This window comes from Umbelopsis ramanniana (genome assembly GCF_025399195.1).
Source record: "Umbelopsis ramanniana AG unplaced genomic scaffold K450scaffold_15, whole genome shotgun sequence".
Taxonomy (NCBI): Eukaryota; Fungi; Mucoromycota; class Umbelopsidomycetes; order Umbelopsidales; family Umbelopsidaceae; genus Umbelopsis; species Umbelopsis ramanniana.
The window spans coordinates 177,902-186,580 of NW_026252101.1; the positions used below are offsets into that span (position 1 = coordinate 177,902).

General features: G+C 44.1%; 3 protein-coding genes across 3 annotated transcripts; 2 read left to right on the plus strand and 1 right to left on the minus strand.

Moving 5' to 3' along the window:
• The first annotated feature begins 141 nt into the window (after positions 1–141).
• Positions 142–4,349, plus strand: K450DRAFT_232735 (uncharacterized protein). The gene has a single exon (XM_051587642.1). The coding sequence runs from the start codon at positions 325–327 to the stop codon at positions 4,048–4,050; it is 3,726 nt and encodes a 1,241-aa protein (XP_051446374.1). The 5' UTR covers positions 142–324; the 3' UTR covers positions 4,051–4,349.
• Positions 4,350–4,473: 124 nt separating this feature from the next.
• K450DRAFT_232742 (uncharacterized protein) lies at positions 4,474–6,045 on the minus strand. The gene is made up of 2 exons (XM_051587643.1): positions 5,507–6,045; positions 4,474–5,270 (listed from the first exon to the last, which is right to left on the minus strand). Exons 1-2 carry the CDS (start codon positions 5,881–5,883, stop codon positions 4,607–4,609), a joined length of 1,041 nt encoding a protein of 346 aa, XP_051446375.1. The 5' UTR covers positions 5,884–6,045; the 3' UTR covers positions 4,474–4,606.
• Positions 6,046–6,634: 589 nt separating this feature from the next.
• K450DRAFT_232743 (uncharacterized protein) lies at positions 6,635–8,655 on the plus strand. Its single transcript, XM_051587644.1, has 6 exons — positions 6,635–6,946; positions 7,014–7,048; positions 7,126–7,328; positions 7,399–7,692; positions 7,763–8,346; positions 8,414–8,655. Exons 1-6 carry the CDS (start codon positions 6,656–6,658, stop codon positions 8,609–8,611), a joined length of 1,605 nt encoding a protein of 534 aa, XP_051446376.1. The 5' UTR covers positions 6,635–6,655; the 3' UTR covers positions 8,612–8,655.
• The last annotated feature ends 24 nt before the right edge of the window (positions 8,656–8,679 follow it).

The following is an 8,679-nucleotide window of genomic DNA, read 5'->3' on the forward strand; positions in this document are numbered from 1 at the left end:
CCCTGGGAACGGGGGCGTCATTTGTGCGTTATCAGATGTTCCACTTGGTATTCAACATGGGCATTCTTAATATGCTAATCATGGTATAATTGAAATAAGAGAGTAGATTAGAAGCGTTATCATTGGCCAAAGGATAGGTTTATTAGCTTTATGACAAATTCCGGGTTGCTAATAGCGCTTGCCGGCTAATCGTTGGGATAAATTTTTCCGACCACCAGATTCTCAGCCCAAAGTTGTTATTTTTTTTCGTTATTATTAACTCTTAACTTGGTTCAAACGGCTTTGTCTCGTGGCTTCTTTTCACTACTGCATGAATCTCTCGTAATGCCAAATCAAATTGCCGAGGTTCTCCTACCAGTAGTGGGCATGACGTGCCAATCTTGCGTCAATTCTATTCAAAGTGCCTTGAAACAGAATCCTCATATCCACGCGATTCAAGTCAACTTACAAAATGCAACTGCTCACATCGAATTCGACCTTTCCAAGGTAACAGTAGACGAGCTCGCCGAAGCTATCGAAGATTGTGGCTTCGATGTTCCTGAGAAACCCTCCAACATCACATTACGAACGGCCGTACATGGAATGACTTGCCAATCTTGTGTCAAGTCCATAAAATCAGCCCTTGGGCCAAAGGAAGGCATCCATAGCGTCGATGTCAGCCTCGAGAAAGAAGAAGCTACAATCGCTTATAATCCCAAGGTCGTCAGTCAGGATGCTATTATTGAATATATAGAGGATTGTGGCTTCGATGTTCCCAAGAATGCTTCTGCAGGTCTCACTACCACCACCTTACCTGTAGAAGGCATGACATGCCACTCCTGTGTTCGTTCAATCGAAAATGCTCTCTCCAACAAGAACGGTATCAGCACTGTTAATGTCAGTCTAGAGGAGAACAATGCCACCATCGCTTATGACCAGTCATTAGTCAGCCAAAGCGATATCATTGAAGCCATTGAGGACTGTGGCTTTGACGTTCCTTTGCAGCCATCGAAGCAAAGCCCTTTCCAGCCACAAAAAGTTGAAGAAGAGATAACTGGAAATGACATAGCCATGAATGTTATCACGGCTTCAAGAAAATTCTCAAAGGACAATTCAGTAACAGGAAGCGTTGCCACCTTTGAGGTCAGGGGCATGACTTGTGCTTCATGTGTCAACAGCATTGAAAAAGCAGTGAGTACCAATGCGGGAGTTCAGTCTATCAAAGTATCGTTGCTTGCAGAACGTGCAACCGTGGAATACGACCCATTCGTCATCGACCCAGAAAAAATCGCCGATGCTATACGGGATTCAGGATTTGAAGCGGATGTCATTGAGCAAAAGCAAGATGATACAGTCGACCTCAAAGTTTTTGGAATGACCTGTGCTAGCTGTGTGAACAGCATCGAAAGAGGCCTGCGCAATACACCAGGAGTCATTTCAGCATCGGTCAACCTTATGACTGAAACCGCCAAAGTTCAATTTGATCAACATGTCACTGGTGTGCGAGCTATTGTTGAGGCCATTGAAGATCTCGGTTTCAATGCTTTAGTATCGGATAAGACCGCCAACGCACAGATTGAAAGTCTGGGAAAGATTCGAGAAATCAAGGAATGGCGCCGTGCATTTTTTTACTCTGTGATCTTTGCCGTCCCGGTATTTATTATCGCTATGATTCTTCCTGAATTCCAATTTGGTCGCTCGCTGTTGGATATCCGGTTACTTCCTGGATTATATCTTTTCGATGTCATTCAGTTGATTCTTACTATACCTGTCCAATTTGGTATTGGTAAACGCTTCTTTGTGTCTGCTTACAAATCTCTTCGACATGGTACTCCCACCATGGATGTCCTGGTCTCCTTGTCAACCGCTTCCGCTTTCTTTTTTTCAACCGTTTCTTTGCTACGTGCATTGTTTTCGGGCTCTGAAAACCATCCTTCGGTTTTCTATGACACCTCCACCATGCTGATTACTTTCATTGTTCTTGGCCGATATCTGGAGAACATGGCGAAAGGTCAAAGTTCAGCAGCGTTATCGAAACTCATGTCACTCACCCCCTCCACTGCCTTGTTGTTGATTACGGATGAAGCTGGGCAAGTCACTGGTGAAAAACGCATTCCCACTGAACTTATTCAATTGGGAGACTTGGTCAAGATTGTACCCGGTGACAAAATTCCTTCGGATGGTTTGGTCTTCTCAGGACATTCTAGCGTGGACGAAAGCATGGTCACTGGTGAAGTCGATGCCGTTATGAAGAAGACGGGTGATATGGTCATTGGCGGTACTGTCAATGGTTTAGGAACGTTTACACTCAAGGCTACACGCGTTGGCTCTGACACTGCACTCTCGCAAATTGTTAAACTGGTCGAAGATGCTCAAATTACAAAGGCTCCCATTCAAGGCTTCGCCGACGTTGTTGCTGGCTATTTTGTGCCTACTGTCATTGCGCTTGGAGCAACCACTCTCATTGTGTGGGCGGTCATTGTCAATATTTTTGGTGTTGATCATGTCCCTACCATGCTGCGTGAAGAGATCCAAAAAGAGGGCAACGGAAACTGGTTCTTTGTCTGCATCAAGCTGTGTATCAGCGTCATTGTTGTGGCTTGCCCCTGTGCCCTTGGACTGGCTACTCCTACTGCTGTCATGGTTGGTACTGGTGTTGGAGCCGAACATGGTGTCTTAATCAAGGGTGGTGCTGTCTTGGAAAACGGCCAAAGAGTACAAAAGATTGTGTTTGACAAGACTGGTACTTTGACGGTTGGTAAACTGGATGTATCTTCATATGTTACCTGCAAAGACTCTCCTGTGAACGCTACGAGTATGCTGGTCTACACTGCTGTGGCTGAAAGTCAAAGCGAGCACCCTCTTGCTAGGGCTATTGCCAACAAGGGTAAAGAAATTCTTGGTATTCAAGTCTTTGACACTATTTCTCAAGTCGACGGCTTTACATCAAGTACTGGGCAAGGAATCATATGTAACGTTAAATTGGATCCATCTTCTTTGAATCGACTCAACTATCTCGGAGAAACCTTGTCCACCACGTCGGCTAATGTTATTGTTGGTAAACGGTCGTGGCTTCAAGAGAACGCTGTTCAAGTCGCTGATGATCATCTCGCGGACATGCAAGTGTTGGAGTCCAAGGGTGAAACTTGCATCCTTGTCGCCATCGATTATCGACTTGCTGGGTACATTTCTCTATCTGACCGTGTTAAACCCGAAGCAAGTAGCGTAGTGGCCACCTTGGCTGCCATGGGTATTCAAGCTGCAATGGTTACTGGCGATAATGAACTGACCGCACGCTCCATCGCCAAACAAGTTGGTATAAGAGAAGTCCATGCTGGAGTATCTCCCAATGGTAAAACGCTCATTGTGCAAAGGATGCAAGGTGTGGCTATCACAAAGAACATATCATTCCTTCGACGTACTCGGAATACATTGACTGGCAAGAAAGATACACAGCAAAAGAAAACTATTGTTGCCATGGTTGGAGACGGTATCAATGACTCACCGGCGCTGGTTGCAGCAGATTTTGGTATCGCTTTGTGTAGTGGCACGGATATTGCAATGGAAGCAGCAGATGTTGTTTTGATGCGCAACGATCTTACTGACGTTGTTGGCGCACTACATCTCTCAAGAACCATCTTCCGTCGCATCCGTATCAATCTCTTATGGGCTTGCATCTACAATATAGTTGGTATTCCCTTGGCTATGGGCATTTTCCTTCCCTGGGGCTTCCATCTTCACCCAATGATGGCTGGTTTCGCTATGGCAGCCAGCTCTGTAAGTGTTGTGATGAGCAGTCTTATGCTGAAGTGGTGGAAGAAACCTGCAATGCTTCAAGTGGATCAATCGGGCGTGGTACTCGACATGCCAAACGATGTGGATGGAACGAAGCCGGTGCGAACGCCTGATCATCTTCTTGATCGTATCAAATCATTCTTCAAGCGAACTCAAGGCTACGAAGCACTTCCGTCTCATACGACAGAGAATTCTTTGGCTGAAATTGCCTTTGAGATCGGTTCAGATGATGAGGACAGTGATACCGTCCAGTTAATCGCTCCTCCCAGTCGCTAACCACTCCATCACCTTTGCCTAATCGTAATCTCATGTTGCCTCCATATTTTAGACTTACTGAAAAATTTCACCCACCCGTTTTTTTCCTTGTTTTCTTTTCACCACTATATCCTTTCCCTACTCATGTGCATATCTATACAATCTATAACACAGCTTTTACCCCCACTCCATGACCACTTAATTAACCATTGTAACGAAAAAAATAAAGCATGGTCACTCAATATGGTAAAAATACAGAACAATCAAATGTGCCAAATGGTGTTCAATAGTAGTACCGATGACAGGCAATGAATGCATCATAAATAAAAAGACAATCAACATGGTATTTTTACAATAACAAAAAAGCAACGTCTTTTTTAATAATTGGGAATGACTTTTTTTAAAAAGTTTATAATAAGTGTGTAGGCGATGTGTTGAGACTATATGATACACGGAGAAGAAGAAGATCTAGGACAAGGGGAGATACATTGGTATGTTGAAACCAATCTTGCGTAATAACAAGAACTATCGATCAAAGAAGGGTAGAAAAAAGTTTGGTTCAAGGGTGTGAGTACATTTAGAACTCGGGGATATTGGTACGCTCGGCCACGGGAGGGTAGGTAGGACCGACGCGGCGAATGACGAGACCAGCGATGTAATGTCCAGCATTGACACACTTGTGGAGGTCCTCAACACCTTGAGTGTAAAGACCAAGGAAACCACCGCAGAAGCCATCGCCAGCACCGTTGGTATCGACGATCTCGCTGCTGGAAACCTTCTCAACAGGGTGAACGGTAACCTTGTCACCGACAGCAACAACGGTCTCATCAGCACCTTGGGTGAAGACAACGATACGGGGACGCTTAGTGTTGGCCTTGGGAAGTTGAGCAAACTTGGCAGCAATTTCCTTGACATCATCAGTTTCCCAGCCAGCAACCTTGGAGTAGCTGCGGGCTTCATCCTCGTTACCGAAGACGATGTCAGCATAGTTGAGGACAGCATCAAGACGGTCTCTGAAGGCAAGGGCGACCCAGGGAGCAGAAAGGTTCATAGTGAAAGCCTTGTTGGTTTCAGCAGCGTGCTTACCAACAGCCAAGCTGGAAGCATAACCACCATCGTGGGAGATGAAGAAAGCACCAATGTAGTAGTTCTTGGCGCTCTCGACAACTTTCCAGTTCTCGGGCTTTTGAAGGGTATCAACAGAGAACTTCTCAGAAGCAGAAAGGTTGGCACAGAGGAATCTATAAACAATGGTGTCGGTTAGTAAACGGAGGTGGAAAAAAATGAGAAATTTTCTTAGGGCAAAAGCAGTCGCATGAAAAAGATGTATATCAGAGAGGGCAAGTACATATAATTTCATTATTAGAAGTCCCTTGGTTGCGTATTGGGAGCATCCTCGTACAAAAACTTCATCATCACTTACACATCTCTAGTCTGCCTGCTTGCCAAAGAAAAAAAATAAAAATAAAAATCTTACCTGTCTTGTCCAGTGATCAAGACAGCGCAAGTACCAGTGGGAACGTCGTCAACGACTTGGTACTTGGTCTCAAGACCGTCCTCAGCAGCAGCCTTCTTCATTTGCTCAGCATAGTGGTCGTTGGAGACACAACCCATGTAGACAGTAGAGTTGGCAGGAAGAAGGTATTGGGCACCACGGGCAGTGTTTTGAGCAGCACCTCCGGCAACATAGACGACGGGATAGTCGCGAACGATCTCCTCGTACAAACCTTGTTCCTTCTCAGAAGCAAGCATAGCACCGTTGCTAACGAAGCCATACTTGTCCATAAGCTCTTGCTTGACGTTAGCTTGGATATCGAGCAATGGGTTCTCGAGGGCAAGGAGTGCGTAAGCCATAATAGTGTGATTGGGAAACGAGCAAATGGTGGTACGCGGATGTTAGCTCGGTATTTATTATGTTGAAAAAATGTATTGTGACTGCTGAATACTATATTTTGATTGGGGTTCGTTTTCATCAAGGGTGGCACGTGTGTCTGATTGTCAGTGGCCATAGCCTCAAAGAAAGCTTCCATAGCCTCAGCAAACATGACACGTCACTCGTCAAAAACTCTGTCAAAGAGCTCTTAACTCCCTGAGCTATAGGATCAAAAGAATGAAAGGAAGTTTCAGTAAAGGAATCGAATTTATTTCGAGTTTGGCGCCAATGTGATCGTCAAACCCACTCATGGACGCGTACGATCTTGTCGGTGGATTATTGCAGCTCGCTTTTAAGGTGGCAGTGCAAGAAGCTTTTACTTGTAATGGAAAGAAGTATGGTTACCTCGATCAACCGGTATATAAAATTCTGTTGGGGAGAGTTGAGCAAAACGTTTCAAGTGCAGATGAGAGCGGATGTTATAACAGCGTTGCAAACGTTCGGGAACTTGAACGGCGATACCCGATTTTGACATCGATAAGCCCTTTACTTCTTGAAAGTATAATAGAATAATGGGGATTTTTTATGCAATACAATTTTCAAGTAATGCGATACAATACGTGAATGACTCGTAGTTTCAGTCCAGTCAATTCAGCGCTTAATCGAACAATTTAAAACTCAGTCAGACTCGAGCAACTCTGAAGCATTGAAAAATTTCATTAAGAAAGGTGACCGTGCCGTGCCTTTGATCAGATGCAGCCAGCTACTCCATTTGTATATTACCACTGTGCATGCCCTGACTTTTTTCAGACTTCTGGTAGATCTGTCGATGCCAGTGGCTCGAGAGATGCTGCAAATGACTCATCATCAGCCAGCGACCGACAGCCTTATGTACCGTTCGGTACCTCTATCGCGACTGATACCGATTTCTCTCTTTTCCCGCTTTCGCGCTTGTATTTCTGTGAAGATTGTCATCAGATAAGATGCCCTTCGTGCGTTCAAGACGAAGTCATTTCATATTACTGCCCTAATTGCCTGTTCGAGGTAGGACACTGTTCCTGAAAAAGCTCGCCACATCCTATCTGGAAACTGATCATATTCTACGCTATAGGTACCTACAGCCAGTGTCAAAAGCGAAAAGAATAGGTAAGATGGTGATGAAGTGATTTTTTTGGTTGAAGATCTCAAATTGCGATGTTATTTACCTGCCTACCGTATCGTAGATGTGCTCGCAATTGTTTTCAATGTCCAATTTGCCAAAATACTTTAAGCGTCGTTGCCAACCCAGATATCCCTCCGAAAGAACCTGGATCACCAGAAGATGAAACGAAACCTTCTGTTAATCCTTATCATCTTTTTTGTGGAGTATGCCGATGGGATTCTCAAGAAGTGGGGATAACATTTGAAAAGCCTACCAGCTTAGCAAGTATGTCTTTACCTTAGTTCTGCATCCAATAAGCGTGCAATGGTTGATCGCGTATCTTTCTCTTATATAGTGCAGTTGCAAAAATCAGAGGACGCGTCGCCTGATATCAAAGAATTCGACCATTTGAAAGAACACTTTGAAAAGTTCTTGAGATACAACACCCCTCAGTCGCTTCCTACCAGTTTCCTATCACTGTCGAGTTCAGGGTCTTTCAGCAAGATGGGATATAATACATCGATGCAAAACAGGAAAGGAAATGTTGCGAGAATGGATGATGTTGGAGAATATAAAGCATCTGAACATATTCCGCATGGCGATATGGACGTTATGGATAATCTTATTAACATTCAAGAAGACACTACAGGTAATGCCAAAGGTTTTGAGATTTTATCAATTATGGTGCTCGCTCGAAAGCTAACTTCGTTATACACTAGTTTCGAACTTGGAGCAGAGATTTAATCAGGTGTACGACCAACCGTATGATACCAATCAGCTTAAGCCACAGCGAATTCATTTACGAATCAAACGATCCAAGCGGTGCCGAACCTGCAGACATATCTTAATTAAGCCTGAGCAAAAGGCTCAGGCGACCAGGTTCAAGATTAAACTTGTAGCTATGAACTATATACCCAACATTACCATGCAGATGCTCCCTCGAAAAACTCTACCTTTGCGACAAAATGTACCTACGCAATTAATTCTCAAATTTACCAATCCATTGTATGAAGAGATAAGTGTCACACTTGCTACACCACAACAACACCAGACAAAAGGCGATCAAGTAGATGCACCTGAAGATCTTCGCAAGCCGTGGGGAAGAGTTACATTGTTATCTCCTCATTTCACTGTGGGAGCATACAATGAAACAATCGAATACGATGACGAGCTTCTGTACGGCAAACCCAGTGCGCTATCTACGCCTGCGGCTGCAACATGGGAGAATGGTGTGTATGAAAAGAGGAACAACTATACCAGTATCTTGATTGAAGTTGTTCCAGATTACGAAGGAGATTTCAAGGTATTTTGTTTAAAATTATGTAAGAAGGTTTTTGTTACTGAGATACTGACATCCTTGTGAATGTTAGTTCCCTCTGTTGGTCAACTATAGCTACAAGTCGGACGAAGATCAATTGGATACAGGTGGTTACGAGGATGAGGATGGAGACGACGACGACGATGAGGGTGGACAAAAGCGCTCACAAACTCTTGAACGTCAGCCTGAAGAGAGAACAAAGACATATTCATTTTGGTGTGTGGTTGGACTTGGCGAAGTGGTACAATAAATGACACAGCTTACCATAATCTGTCTGATGGTTGTGAGTTGTGACTGATGAATTTTTTTTTTTTTTTT